Genomic DNA, 14,613 nt, shown 5'->3' with positions numbered 1-14,613 from the left:
GTCCCTCCTAATAGGTAGGACAGGGAATTTTTTAAAGTTTCAGAGAAAATACTTCTTCCAAGCTTTCATATAGGATTTTGCCAGGGGGAGGGGGGAATGATGGCACTTAATTTACATCTCTAAATTAATATGGTTGATGTATTAAATGTGATAATTTAGGAACCGGGAAGAGCAGAATTTGGTGGCTTATCCTCATGATGGAAAAATATTTTTCTGCACCTCTCAAGATATCCCTCCTGAAAATGAACTACTTTTTTATTATAGTCGGGATTATGCTCAACAGATTGGTAAGTTAATGGAAGACTCACTCACTCTAGCATGTAAAAACACCAAGGATCAGAAATAAGGTCTGGTAATGATTTGTTTGTTAGCTGAAGCAAATCACATACTTTTACATGTATAAAAGAAACTCTGACTCCTATATTTGAGATGTTAAAGTCTTTGAGCTTCTTCATAAGCTAAATGTTTTTGCCCAAGCAGTATTCATATGAAAAGATCTTTTATGGTAGGACTTTGGTTTGCGGCTTTGAAGTTCCTAAGAGCTAGCACCATTGAGATTTAACTTCATAAACAACAAAATTCCTGTTTTTTGTTTGTTTGTTTGTTTGTTTTTGAGTTGGAGTCTCACTCTGTCGCCCAGGCTGGAGGGCAGTGGCACACTCATGGCCACCCCAGCGTTGACTTGCTGGGCTCCAACAATCCTCTGCCTTACCCTTCCAAGTAGCCGGAACTACAGGTGTACACTACTAACTACAGGCTAATTTTTTGTTTATTGTAAAGATGAGGTCTCGCCAAGTTGCCTGGGCTGGTCTCTGAGCCTGTGGGCTCAAGCAGTCCACTCCCCTCGGGCTCCCAAAGTGCTGAGATTACACGCTGAGCCACTAAGCCCAGCCCAAAGTTCCTTGTTTTGATAAAACCTGCATAGGCTTTCTCTTTGCATTTTCATGATGACAAATATTGTGTAAGAGTTTGTTGTGCTATAAAATTTAAATATTTTGCCTAGAAAAGAGGCTTTATAATCCAGTACTTACCAAGTGCTTTCTGTGTGCCTGGTACACTATTTTAAATGCTGGGGATAGAGCATTCAGTAAGACATTTTAGTTTTGCAGGAAGTAAGCAAGTTAGAAATTTTGGTGGAAGGAAGAATTTCAAGCAACAGTTAATATCAAGAACAAGTTTTAAGTATCAGAAGACATTGAGTAATTTTTTTTTAAGGTGTTCCTGAACACCCAGATGTGCACCTCTGTAACTGTGGCAAGGAGTGCAGTTCTTATACAGAGTTCAAAGCCCATTTGACCAGCCACATCCATAATCATCTTCCAAGCCAAGGTCACAGCAGCAGCCATGGGCCAAGCCACAACAAAGAAAGAAAGTGGAAGTGCTCGATGTGCCCCCAAGCTTTTATCTCTCCTTCCAAACTTCATGTTCACTTTATGGGTCACATGGGTATGAAGCCCCACAAGTGTGATTTCTGTAGCAAGGCTTTTAGTGACCCCAGCAACCTGCGGACCCACCTCAAGATACATACTGGTAAGTTGTATTGGACCATCACAATGGAATTTTTGCAGCAGTTAGTAAAGGCTTTGCAGAGGGATGTTATTGTGGGTAGATTTGCGATGTGATGTCAGAGAAAGAATCCAGATGGCTGTCGGCAGGACCTCATTGGTAAACCAGGTAGGGCAATGAATTCTTTGTAGGGTGTCATTTCAGTTATTAAGATGCTCTGCTTTCCAGGGGCTTCCACCATAGTTTGAAGGTGTCTGGAAAAATGCAGTTAATAATCAGGAAGTTAATCATTCACCAAAGTTTGAAGGTGCCTGGAAAAATGCAGTTAATAATCTGGAAGTTAATTAATGTGTTTGGACTTAAACAAAATGAATTCTGTAAAAGCAGCCTGAGCTTCCCATTAGATGCCTGGTCGCCAGCCAGAACCAATTTCTGTCTTAGAGGGGTCTTGTTTTTACATTCTTGTACGGATTTTATTTCATCCCTGATTTACGAGGTTATATGTTTAAAGAAGATAGAGGAGCCAGGCTTGGTGGCTCAGCCTGTAATCCCGCGTCTTTGGGAGGCTGAGGTGAGTAGATTGTCTGAGCCCACGGGTTCGAGACCCGCCTGGGCAGCGAGACCTCATCTCTACAATAAATCAAAAAATCAGCCGGGTGTGGTAGTGCATGCCTGTAATTGCGGCTACTTGGAAGGCTGAGACGGAAGGATCGCCAGAGCCCAGCAGGTCGAGGCTGTGGTGGCCGGGAGTGGCCACTGCACTCCAGTCTGGGTGACAGAGTGAGACTCCAACTCAAAAAAAAAAAAAGAAGAAGATAGAGGCCAGGCAAGATGGCTCATCATGCCTGTAATCTTAACACTTTGGGAGACCAAGGCAGGCAGGAGAGTTGCTTGAGGAGTTCAAGATCAGTCTAGGCTGTATAGCAAGACCCCGTCTCTATTTATTTGAAAATAAAAAAAAAAGAAGAAGAGAGAAGACTATTTTTTTTTTTGAGTTGGAGTCTCACTGAGTCACCCAGACTGGAGTGCAGTGGCTGCTCCCAGCCACCGCAGCCTCGACCTGCTGGGCTCCGGCGATCCTTCCACCTCAGCCTTCCAAGTAGCTGGAACTACAGGCGTGCGCTACCACGCCCGGCTGATTTTTTTATTTATTGTAGAGATGAGGTCTCACCAAGTTGCCCAGGTGGATCTTGAACCCGCGGGCTCAGGCAATTTACTCACCTCGGCCTCCCAAAGTGTGGGATTACAGGCTGAGCCACCGAGCCTGGCCAGAGAGAAGACCTTTAAGTGTAGCTTGTAAAAACATTTGCCTGTAGTCAAGTTCTAGAATTCATGAGGTTTTTTTTTGTTTAATAATTGTGTGAGGTAGGGCATTAGGATTATGAGTGATGTTTTTTCACATCTTTTATTGAGTATTAGCTATAAACATATTTTTAGGTCAGAGGTTCTAAAGGAGGTCAGAATTATTAGCTTTACAAGCTTTAGTTGCAGAATGTAAACTCAGTGGTTCTAAATAGACAGTCCTAGAAAGTAAAATTCCATTCACCGGTCAGCTCTGCTTTATTTCTGCCTCTGCTGCAAGACCCAAACATGTACCAGTGTGTCTTGAGAATGTCACCAGTAGTTTTATTCACATTGTGATAATTTGGGCCAATTTGCAGGTCAGAAGAACTACAGGTGTACGTTGTGTGACAAGTCATTTACCCAAAAGGCTCATCTGGAGTCCCACATGGTTATCCACACCGGTGAGAAGAATCTCAAGTGTGATTACTGTGACAAGTTATTTATGCGGAGGCAGGACCTCAAGCAGCATGTGCTCATCCACACACAGTAAGTCACCCTGTAGCCCTCAGGTGGTGAGCCATTATGTGACTATAGCCAAACCTGCCAGCCTGAGGGCTTGGAAGTACTGACTCATCATCTGTCTCCTGTCTGAGTATCCTGGGAGATTCCTCCTGTGTTCCACATAACTAAACCAAGGTTGGAGCACTAAGTTTTTGGTTTTATCCCAGAAGATTTTGCATGCTTGCTTTTTTTCTTGTTTTCCACAGTATACTCTCTGTTTTATTCTTATTCATCCTTTTAACATATAATCTCATCTATTAATTTAACAAACGTTTTTAAGTGCCTCCTTGTTGCCCAGCATTGTGCTAGATGGTAGAAATAGAGAGATGAGAGATACTGTCTTTAAAGAGCTCAAAGTCCAGTAAGAGAAGCAGACAGGTAAACATTTATCATACTGTGTTGCAATTGTTAGAGTAAACACTGGATGCTGAAAGACTGTACCTAACTCAGCCTAGGAGGATCTGGGAAAACTCCCTGGTAGTTTGAGCAAGTCTTAAAGAGGATAAATCAGAATTATTCAGGGAGACAAAAAGTAAGGAATGAGGATGTATTTTAGGGTAATGGCGTAAGCAGAAACACAGATGCAGAAAGGACTCTTGAATGTGGGTGGTTTTGTATAGCTAGAGCAGTATGCATATAAGAGAGAGATGGGGAGAGGCAACAGCCACACCATGAAGAGCCTTTTGTCCTAGTAAGAAAATTAAATTTCATTTTAGAAATAATGGGGGACCACTGACAGATCTACCACCCCCCTTCAGGAAATGTTATGTTGTTCTCTGTGTATGTGTATTAATTGTAATTTTTAAAATTGTACCATATTAACCATTTTTCAGTGTCCGGTTCAGTAGTGTTGATTATGTTGTTGTGTAAGCACTGAAGGATTTTAAGGAAAGGACTGTCATTACTCTGGCAGCTAGACAAAGGTGATTGACAGAGAAGATCAAATATTAGAAAACCAATCAGGAATGTATTACATGAATCAAAGTGTAATTAAATATCCAACCTGCATTAGTCACAGTGGTGGTAGAGAAAAGAAATAGATTTTGTGGTCCTCAGCTTTTACCAAGTGTTAAAAGAAGGAGAACACTTTTTAGCTTATATTATAGAGGTATTCTTTAGAAATGCATATTCACTGAAAACTTTATATTCTTATTGTAAAATTTGGAAAAACACTTTGCTTTGATATCAGCTCTTTTCGTCTGCTTCCTAATCACAATGCGACCTTCTCTCTCCATTTCTCTCCCCATCTGTGGTATTTTGTTACGGTGACCCAAGCTGACTAGGCAGGCTGTCTGACTAGATGATCCTACAGACCTCGTTCACTAGCATTTCTAATACTATACAATTCTATATAATATTTAATAATTCATGTGTCTAATTTTCCAAAATTTCACACTAATAATAAAACGAATGAAAACTTTGTTTTAAACGTGGTTTCCGTAACACTGCCCGATATAATTGCCTAGGGAATATGAATTTTGTTTCAGGGTCCTACCCCTGGGAATTCTAATTTAATTGGTCACTGGTAGAGCCCTGACCTTGGTATTTTAAAAAGCTCCCCAAGTGACTCTTAGTCCAACCAGGGTTAAGAACGACTGAGCTTGTCCAAGTGAAAGACTGATTTCCATAATATCTCTGGCAAATGGATATATTATTTCTTATCACACAGCTGTAGTTTTGAGGGAAGGTTTTGCTTGAATCAAGCTGATACAACCCTTATTTTTTCATTTTACATCTGCTTAACAAATGTGCTTTTGAACTCTTTGTCAGGATGAGGAAATATAGTAAGCCTCTTTGCCAAACTCTCCTGGGATAGAAAGAAGGTTTTTTTAGACTTTTAAAACTTAAAACTGGTGTAAGTCAGTCATATAAAAAACACTATTCACTCAAAATATTTTAGGCTTCCTATGGAGATCATTGGTATAGTGGCATTCATGTTATTTATCTTTTTTTTTTTTTTTGAGTTGGAGTCTTACTCTGTCACCCAGGCTGGAGTGCCGTGGCACGCTCATGGCTACCGCAGCCTTGACCTGCTGGGCTTAGGCAGTCCTTTCACCTTAGCCTTCCAAGTAGCTGGAACTATAGGCACTACCACACCCGGCCTATTTTTTGATTTATTGTAGGGACGAGGTCTCATCAAGATGCCCAGCTGGTCTCCAACCCCCTGGCTCAGGCTATCCTCTCACCTTGACCTCCCAAATTGCTAGGATAAAAGGCTGAGCCACCACACCCAGCCTGCTTAAAAAGAAAACAACTGCAGCACTAATGCCAAATGTAGAAGTTCCTCTCCCACAGTGTTTCCCCGAGAGTGAGATGGTTATAACAAACTGGCTTTGCCCTTCTTCCAAGAAAGAGGAACTCCAGAGCACAAGTAGTGATGCTGACTTCCTAGGTCTTCTCGTCTCATGGCTTTACATGCCAGCTTTATGATTTATGTCTCCAGCCTCATATGTCTCACCGTAACTCAGCAACTCTAATGCTTTGGATGTCCACTAACGTGGACAAAGCTAACGTGTCCAAAAACAGCTCTAATATTACCCTACAAACCTGGTAATTTCTTATCACACAGCTGTAGTTTTGAGGGAAGATTTTGCTTGAATCAAGCTGATACCAACCCTTATTTTTTCATTTTGCATCTGCTTAACAAATGTGCGTCTGGACTCTTTGTCAAGATGAGGTCCAGTGATCACCAGCCCATTAAATGGTACCACTATTCACCCCAGTGACTCAAGACAGACACCTTGGAGTAATCCTCAACTCACTCTTCCCTTCCTTCATTCCATCCGTTTCTACACCACCGTGTTCTACATCACCAGCTTCTCTTGTATGGGCTGCTTCAGTAGTCTCCCAGGTGACCTCCTCTCTGCTACTGCTCTTATCTTTCCTCATCTGTTCCCCAACATTGTGCACACGCACACAAACACCACATTCCATCCATAGTGTCACAGTGTTTTGTTTCAGGTGTAAATCAGCTTGTGCCTGTCTCCATTCATAAGCCTCTCTTAAGGCTTTTGTCATATTTGTGTTAAAGGGCTTTCCTGTAGTCGAGAAATCTCTTCATGATGTGGTCATGGTTCTTGGCTACCTCCCCCACTTCATCTTTTATTACTTTTCTCCTCATATTCTGCCTTTACCTTGCTGGCTCTCCGCTTGCTACTACCTGAGCATACTAAACACATTTCAGTCTCAGGGCCTTTGCACTATACTGCCTCTGTCTAGAAACTTCTCCCCTAGATGCTTGCATGTCTTCCTCCCACTCTTCTTTCAGGTTTTTACTCAAATGTTATCTCCTCGGAAGGGCCTTTCTTGACTATCTTATCTAAAACAGGACCCTGTCCCTCTTACCTGGCTTCATTTTTTTCATAGTCCTTATTGCTATCTGAGATCATATCATGTACTCTTTATTTGTTTATGGTGTAACCTCTCTACTAGAATGTAAGCTCTATGAAGGAAGGGACTTAGTTTATATGTCCTATAGCCCCAGCATCTAGAATAGTGACTGGCATATGTTAGATATACAGTAAATATGTATTGAAGGGACATGTAAAAACCAGTGAACTGGAAGATGAGACTTCTAGATTCGTTTTGTTGTGGCCTTAGGCAAATTACTTAATTTTCATGCATATGATGTTTCTTATCTGCAGAATTAAAAGGTTGTATTAGGCCAGGTGTGATGGCTCATGCCTGTAATCCCAGCACTTTGGGAGGCCAAGGTTGGGGGATTGCTTGAGCCCAGAAGTCCAACATCGCAAGATCTCCTCTCTACAAGTCAAAAAATTAGCCGGGCATGATGGTGTGTACCTGTAGTCCCAGCTACTCAGGAGGCTCAGGCAGGAGGATTGCTTGAGCCATGGTCACGTTGTTGCACTCTATCCTGGCTGAGAGTGAGACCCCCAGCTCAGAAAAAAAAAGTTTGTATTAGATTGGTGGTTTTAAAACTGTTCCAGGGAATTCTAAGGCTCCATAGAATTCTTCAGTGTCATCTCTTGCTCTAGGAGAGGATTGTAGAAATGCTCAGTAGGCCAGGCTTCAGAACTCCTCTCTGCACCCTGCCACTCCTTCAAGTATTTTAACCCCTTTTATCTCTTTCATATTTAGGCTTTCATTAAGACATAGGATTCAGCTGCTCGAAAAAAAATTCCTGGTCTCTATGACTTTAACATCTTTTCAACTTTACTGTGTCTAGGCCAGGATTACTCAAACCTCGGCACTATTGATATTATATATTGATGTTAGTTTTTTGTTGTGAAGGCTGCCCTCTGCATTGTAGAATGTTTAGTGGCATCCCTGGCCTTTTCCTACTAGATATAAGCTGCACTGCCCCTCCCCAGGTATGACAATCAAATGCCTTCAGACATTGCTAAATACCTCTATGGAACCAGTCACCCCTTGTTGTTGAGAACTACTAGCCTAAAAAAGGACAGAAAAAAGTAGTGTTCAGGGAAATACAAATTAAAACTTTTTATCCACTGACAATTTGGCAAATATTTTCAAATTCGAGTCTTTCAGTTGTTGGTGAGAATATGGGACAGCAGAAACTCAGTCATGGGTGTGTATATTGAAATGTCTGCATTGGAAAACAGTTTGGCATCATCTTGTAAAGTTGAAGATGTGCATATCTTTTGACCTGACTGTATTGCTCTCAAGTAGATACCTAGAGAAACTCATACATATGTGTAAGTACAAGCATAGAAATGTTCAAAAGCTGGGTAGGTGGCTCACAGCTATAGTCCCAGCAACGCGGGAGGCAGAGGTGGGAGATGTAACTTGAGTCCAGGAATTCAAGGCTGTAGTACGTAGTGAATAGTCATTGCACTCCATGCCTATGAATAGTCATTGCACTCCAGCCTGGGAAACATAGTGAGACCCAGGTCTCTTGGGGGGAAAAAAAAGGTTCATAGCAGTCTTGCTTGTGTTAATAAAAAAACTGGCCCAAATGACCCAAATATCCATTAGCAATAGACAAATCAGTACCACAGATAAATTGTGGTATGTTTGTTAATAGTATACAACAATATAAGAGAACTACTGGTACTTAACCGCAACCTGAATAAATTTTACAAATATACCGAGTGAAAAAAGCAAGACAAAAGAAATATCTATAGTATGGTCCTATTTACATAGCATTCTAAAACAGGCAAAAATCAGCCTATGTTGTTTAAACTATACAAATGTTTCATGACTCTTCTATATGATATGTCTCCTATTAAAAAAAAATAAAAGCCTGATTCTAGAAGCGTAGAACTTCTCAAGGTCCAAGGTTGTGACGCAGCATGAGTGTGTGCCTCAGTTGTCATTTGTAACCCCAAATCAAATGTTTTTCCTTGTGTTCCTGTTAGAGAACGCCAGATCAAGTGTCCCAAGTGTGATAAGCTGTTCTTGAGAACTAATCACTTAAAGAAGCATCTCAATTCTCATGAAGGAAAACGAGATTATGTCTGTGAAAAATGTACAAAGGCTTATCTGACCAAATATCATCTCACACGCCACCTAAAAACCTGCAAAGGGCCCACCTCCAGTTCATCAGCACAAGAGGAGGAAGAAGAGGATGACTCAGAGGAAGAAGATCTAGCAGACTCTGTGGGGACAGAAGACTGTAGGATTAACAGTGCTGTATATTCGGTGGATGAGTCTCTCTCTGCACATAAATAAAAGCAAGCTATTTTGGATGGAAAATGTAAAGGGAAAAACACATAGCCAGTTATCCACTACAATGGTTTTTATATAAAGTGGTTCCTGATTTCTTTTCAGCCAGTAGTCAAAACAGACTGAATGGGAATGGATAAAGCACTTACAGAAGAGTATCCTAATGAAAACACTTTAAAGAAGATTGGGAAAAGAGAGCATGTGTCCTGTTTTTAAGTGAAAGATGGAGAGGAAAGTATCATCTTTTGAGGTCTGTTCTTTATTTACGTGATAATTTTGGAGATGATTTTTTTTTTTTTTTTTTGAGTTGGAGTCTCACTCTGTCGCCCAGGCTGGAGTGCAGTGGCACGCTCACGACCACCCCAGCATCAACCTGCTGGTCTCCAGTGATGCTTCCGCCTCCGCCTTCCAAGTAGCCGAAACTACAGGTGCGCGCTACCACGCCCAGCTAATTGTTTTTTTTATTTATTGTAGAGACAAGGTCTTGCCAAGTTGCCTGGGCTGGTCTCAACCCCTGGGCTCAGGCAGTCCACTTGCCTTGGCCTCCCAAAGTGCTGGGATTACAGGCTGAGCCACGGAGCCTGACCTAGGAGATGAATTTATGCTTGAGTTAAAGTTGCCTTCTGCCCACACAAATCAATTTCATGTTCTTCCATTATTTCATTTTCCTGCTGGCCCTATGACTTGGTAACACTTTAAACTTGGTCTCAGCCCCATAGCTGTCCCAGGTGTTGATTATGTTTTAAGGAGACTTGTGACTTTTACTCCTCCCAGAATGGACTGGAACAAAGTAGCATAAGTGTGTTACTTTGCAGCTAACAGATTTAAAGCAACACCTGCCTTAACTTCTCCTGGCTACTTGGGAGTTTAGGGTAGATCTTGTGTCCCACATTTTCAGCAGGTCCCTAGAGGACAAAAAAGGAGCAGGCAGTCAGTAGGCAGTGATAGAGAGAAGGAAAGAATGAGAGATGCCTGGCCTCTGTCTAAAAACTAGCTTTGATGGAAGCTAGAACAGGTCACCTGATTATTGTCACATAGAGATCTTTTTAGGTTTAGATACGTTGTCTCCCTGCCTCCAGTAAAGCTCTCAGCCATTCAGACAAAGGGGCCCTGGAGATATAGAGAACCCAGATAATGCCTACTGGGTTGTCTCCTGATGCCAAGTCCATGTGGACTCACCTAACAAAGTGACACCTCAGTCCATGGAGGAGAAGGAAGAGAATGAGCGTTTACGCTTGGTCTACCCTATAAAAAGTATTAAGAAACCATTAAAATATTGCCAACTCAAAACAACTGACTCCAAATGCATTAATGCATTTGAAAGGTCAGACCTTTTCAGTTTTCTCTGTGCTGAAGAACCTCACCTAAGAAGCACAGAAGATGTACAAGGGTTTGGAAGGTAAAGAAGGCTTAGTGGTTACCACCTGGGCCCGTTTCAGGGTTCCACCTTGGCTAATTCATCTGTCCACCCGGTCTTTGTGTCTCACATGCACATCCAGCTTTTAGCAAGAAGCAGATCCATTCTTAAGTTGACAGGGTTGATGGAACATGCTCTCCTGCTCAAAGGCACAACCTCTGGGCTGGAGTAGAGGACTCTGGTGGGAAGGTTTTGCTGCTAATGTATTTATAGAATGAATGTATTTCATTCAAATCTGTATTCCTCTAGGAAGGATTAAAGTAAAAACTTTTTTAAAATATAAGATTCTTATAGTCTCATTTTGTGGAGGAAGGAGATGAATGAGTCTTCTGTGGAAAATTAAGTATAATTTGAGTTTTTCTGAGGTTAGAAAGGAAGAAAGAATTTCTTAAGTATTGTGGCTTTGAGAGCATACTCTGGTGGTTTCTGTGTAATGATGATTACACAAACTAGGCTTCCTGAGTTTCCACCTCTCTTCTGCCCTCTTCCTCCCTGAGGTGTAGTGCCTTTGCTGCCTTCTTGGAGAACTGTGGCAGATCTATAGCTGAGGATGGAGTTGGGGCATTGTGGGTAGTTGGGGTGCTCTGGTGCCTGGGGCAGCTTCAAACTCAGCCTTTTGCCAAAGGCATCCTCGCGGCAGGCTTCCCCTGTCCCTGGGAAACCTCTGGTGCTGGAAACTACCAGCTCCTTTTCTTCCATTATCTCGGTATCAGGTATGAGGTTAAATTCCTTCATTTCCCAACGCTGAGATGATGCTCAGAATAGTTAAGCCTGTTTTCACAAACACAAAAACAGCAGAGGAAGCCTAGAAAACTGAGTGAGAATGTAACTTTTATTGCTTATTATTTATAGCTATCTCTACCTTTTAGTTTTCAATGGCACATTCTAAGTCATTCTCACAAGATGAATACATTAGTACATCAGTTACTGCCCTTTATTTTTATTTATTTGGTTTTTTTTTAAAAGAGTACTTTATTTTATTTACTTTTTTTTTTTGCGTCGGAGTCTCACGCTGCTGCCCAGACGGAGTGCAGTGGCACACTCACAGCCACTATAGCCTTGAACTGCTGGGCTCAGGCGATCCTTCTGCCTCAGCCTTCCAAGTGCACTACCACACCCAGCTAATTTTTTGATTTATTGTAGAGACGAGGTCTCGCCATGTTGCCCAGGCTGCTCTCTAATCCATGGGCTCAGGCAATCCTCTCGTCTCCACCTCGCAAAGTGCTGGGATTACAGGTGTGAGCCACCACGCCCAGCTTAGAAACTGCCCTTTAAACAGGATTGTACTCTAAGCCTTCTCTGCTTGTTGCAGATGCCTCACCTGCTGCTGCTATTGGGTAGATGGTCATGTTGAGAGGCAAGTTGTTGAGTGAGCTCTGGAGCCCCACTGAATGTTTTCTAATCTGGACTTTGCTGTATGATGCTGGTTTTTAACCTTGGCCAATTTATGTAACCTCTCTGTGCCTCTTGACTTATTAATAGGTATTAAGAAAAGTTCCCATTTCATATGTTGTTTGGATGTCAGGTTAGTTGATATGTATCAGTGGCTACCACGGTGCTTGAAATACAGTCAACAGCAGTAGCTAGTATTCTTCAGTTTCTTATCAGTCTAGATTTATCATATTAGCATAGATTGCTATGTTTTAAAAAATACACTGGCCTATAGATAATCCAAGAAGCCCTAGATTTTAGTAATACAAGTTTAAGTTTTCGAGGCCAAATCTTAGAAACTAGTTAGTAGTTTTGTAGGTCAGTGATGTTTGGTGTTCCCTTTCTTACAAGGTGAGTTGCTCATAATCCTTTCACATGTGGTGCTGAAGTCCTCAACCACATCAGTGACAAAGAGATGACGAGTTGGAGTCTCTCTCAGGCTCTTCAGACTGATGACATGTATATGTACTTTCTAGTGTACACTCCTGTACTGTGTCCTGAGAAGCATGTATGCAGAAGCTGTCAGGCCCTCATCGAGTATGTGCACTGAATTATCCGATCACTCAACTGCATTCTGGAGGCAGATGCTGAAGAATGACATCATATCTTTATGCGCACAAGTGATTACTGTCTATTACAGGATGCTTAGGGAAACCCAAACAGGGTTTTTCCCTCTGTTCTCACACCATAATAATCATCAACACTGAAGTCTGGGACCAAATGTGGGAGTTTCTCCCCATCACTGAGCAGCAGATATCAGCTGGGTATCTTTCCATTCAGTTTCAACTCTACCTGGAGGTAGTGTCAGATCCCATAGGGTGAGATCTCAGTCCTACAAGACTGCTTCCCCTGCCCCGACACCAGTCACAAATCTGGGCCTCCAGAACATCTGAACAGCTTTGAGTTGGGATTCCCACAACCCCCTTTGAGTTCGATTACTTTGTGGAAGTGGCTCACAACTCAGAAACTACCAGTTTATTATAAAGGATTGCAGAAGACCCAGATGAAGAGACACGAAGGGCGAGGTTTGGGGAAAGGGTCACGGAGCTTCCATGCCCTCCCTGAGTGGCACCCTCCAGGAGCCCCTCTACCTGTTCAACTGTCTGGAAGCTCCTTGAACCCAGTTCTCTTGGGTTTTCGTGGAAGTTTCAAGGCAGAAACATTTCTTCCCCCAGGGAACAGGTTCAGACTCTCTCTGGGGAGAGTCAAGACCCACACTCAGAAAGGCAAAGGAAGACCAGATTCCTGTCTTGGGGAGGTGAAAAGAGGACTGGAAGTCAGAGAGATTGCTTCTCAGGCCTGCTCCTGTGGCCTAACACACTCATCATAATAAGACTATAACAAGGGCTATGGGCGCTCTGAACCAGGAGCTGTGACTGAAAACCAATATATGTATCAAACCACCCCATGTAGGATTGTATCCTTCTCCCACCCCTTACCACCAACAAAGTCATATGCTGAAGTCCTAACCTCCTGTACCGCAGAATTTGTTTGGTCTTTATAGAAGTAATGAAGTTAAAGTGAGGCCCTTAAGTTGGGCCCTAGTCCAATATGACTGGTGTCCTCATAAAAAGAGAACTTTTGGACATGGCCTCATACAGAGGGAAGATGGCCATCGTGAAGCTCAAGGGCAGAGGCCCAAGGTAGATCCTTTACTCACAGCCCTTAAAACAATCCTGATGACACTTGGTCTTAGACTTCTAGCCTCCAGAACTGAGAAATAATACCTTTATCTTGTTTAGGGCTCCAGACTGTAATAATTTGTTGTGGCAACCCTAGTAAGCTAAACGCTGCCTGACCCAGTATACCCTCTTTATAATGATTCCTTATAGAGGAGCAGCTTCCAGAATAGTGATTGCAATTTAACCTCAGTTTTACAGATTATCAGGAGCAATAGAAAAGGCAGTAACAATTTGTAGTGGTCTATGTTGCCACCAGCAGATTTCGCCACTACTTAAAGGGACGGTATTGCCCCTGGACTTTTTTTGCTCCTTAGTTTTTAGTGCATATGCATACTTGGGGGATCATCAGGCACTCAAGCCTGTGTAGTCCTCACACAAGGACAGCTTTCTTTCCAAAAACCATGTATGAGGTACCAGCACCATTTAAGGCATTGTAGGGGGAACAGAAAAATGGCTAGGACTCTGCCTGTCCATGGATACTCACTTGTAGTAGCTCCAAGACTTGGCCTTACATCTGAATTACCTAAGGAAAAATTGTGTCCAGGTGTGTCCCAGCTCTACCAAGGAGCCCCCTGGGCTTCCTGGGTAATTCTGAAGTAGTCCCTGGGAACCTTACATTGGGAACCATGCAGCATATAGACACAAACATAGCAAATGCAAGCCAGACTATGGACAGTATTATAACACAGGTACAAAGTATTCTTAAAATTTAGGAGCAGGCCGGGTGCGGTGGTTCATACCTGTAATCCCAGCACCTTGGGAGGCAGAGGCAGGCAGATTGCTCGAGCCCAGGAGTTCAAGACTAGCCTGGGCAACATGGAGAAACCTTGTCTCTACCAAAAAATAAAAATAAAAAATTAGCTGGGCGTGGTGGCACACACTTTTAGTTACAGCTACTCAGGATGCTGAAGCGGAAGGATTACCTGAGCCCAGCAAGTCAAGGCTGCCATGAGCTGTGATTGTCATGATCATGCCACTGCATGAAACCCCGACTCAAAAAACAAGCAAACAAAAGCCCCTAGAAGCAGGAGTGAAAAATCACTCTTGAGAAGTCTGAGAAGGCTGGTAAAGAAAAGTGAGCAAGCC

At 42.5% G+C, this 14,613-nt stretch overlaps 1 protein-coding gene across 1 annotated transcript in view; it reads left to right on the top strand.

Annotated features, from left to right (window-relative positions):
• The window catches only part of PRDM4 (PR/SET domain 4), a 28,032-nt gene extending 19,023 nt beyond the window's left edge, over positions 1–9,009 (top strand). Inside the window, exons 8-11 of the mRNA XM_008055439.2 lie at positions 160–287; positions 1,216–1,530; positions 3,168–3,336; positions 8,691–9,009. Coding sequence (XP_008053630.1) covers positions 160–287; positions 1,216–1,530; positions 3,168–3,336; positions 8,691–9,003 — 925 coding nt within the window. The 3' untranslated portion in view covers positions 9,004–9,009. The remainder of the gene's footprint in view (positions 1–159; positions 288–1,215; positions 1,531–3,167; positions 3,337–8,690) is intronic.
• Positions 9,010–14,613: the final 5,604 nt, after the last annotated feature.

The sequence above is a fragment of the Carlito syrichta genome, unplaced genomic scaffold (genome assembly GCF_000164805.1).
Source record: "Carlito syrichta isolate Samal-C Ts95f unplaced genomic scaffold, Tarsius_syrichta-2.0.1 Scaffold301854, whole genome shotgun sequence".
NCBI classification, from domain to species: Eukaryota; Metazoa; Chordata; class Mammalia; order Primates; family Tarsiidae; genus Carlito; species Carlito syrichta.
The sequence above is the reverse complement of the archived record's forward strand: the minus strand, read 5'-3'. Positions and strand labels throughout refer to the sequence as shown.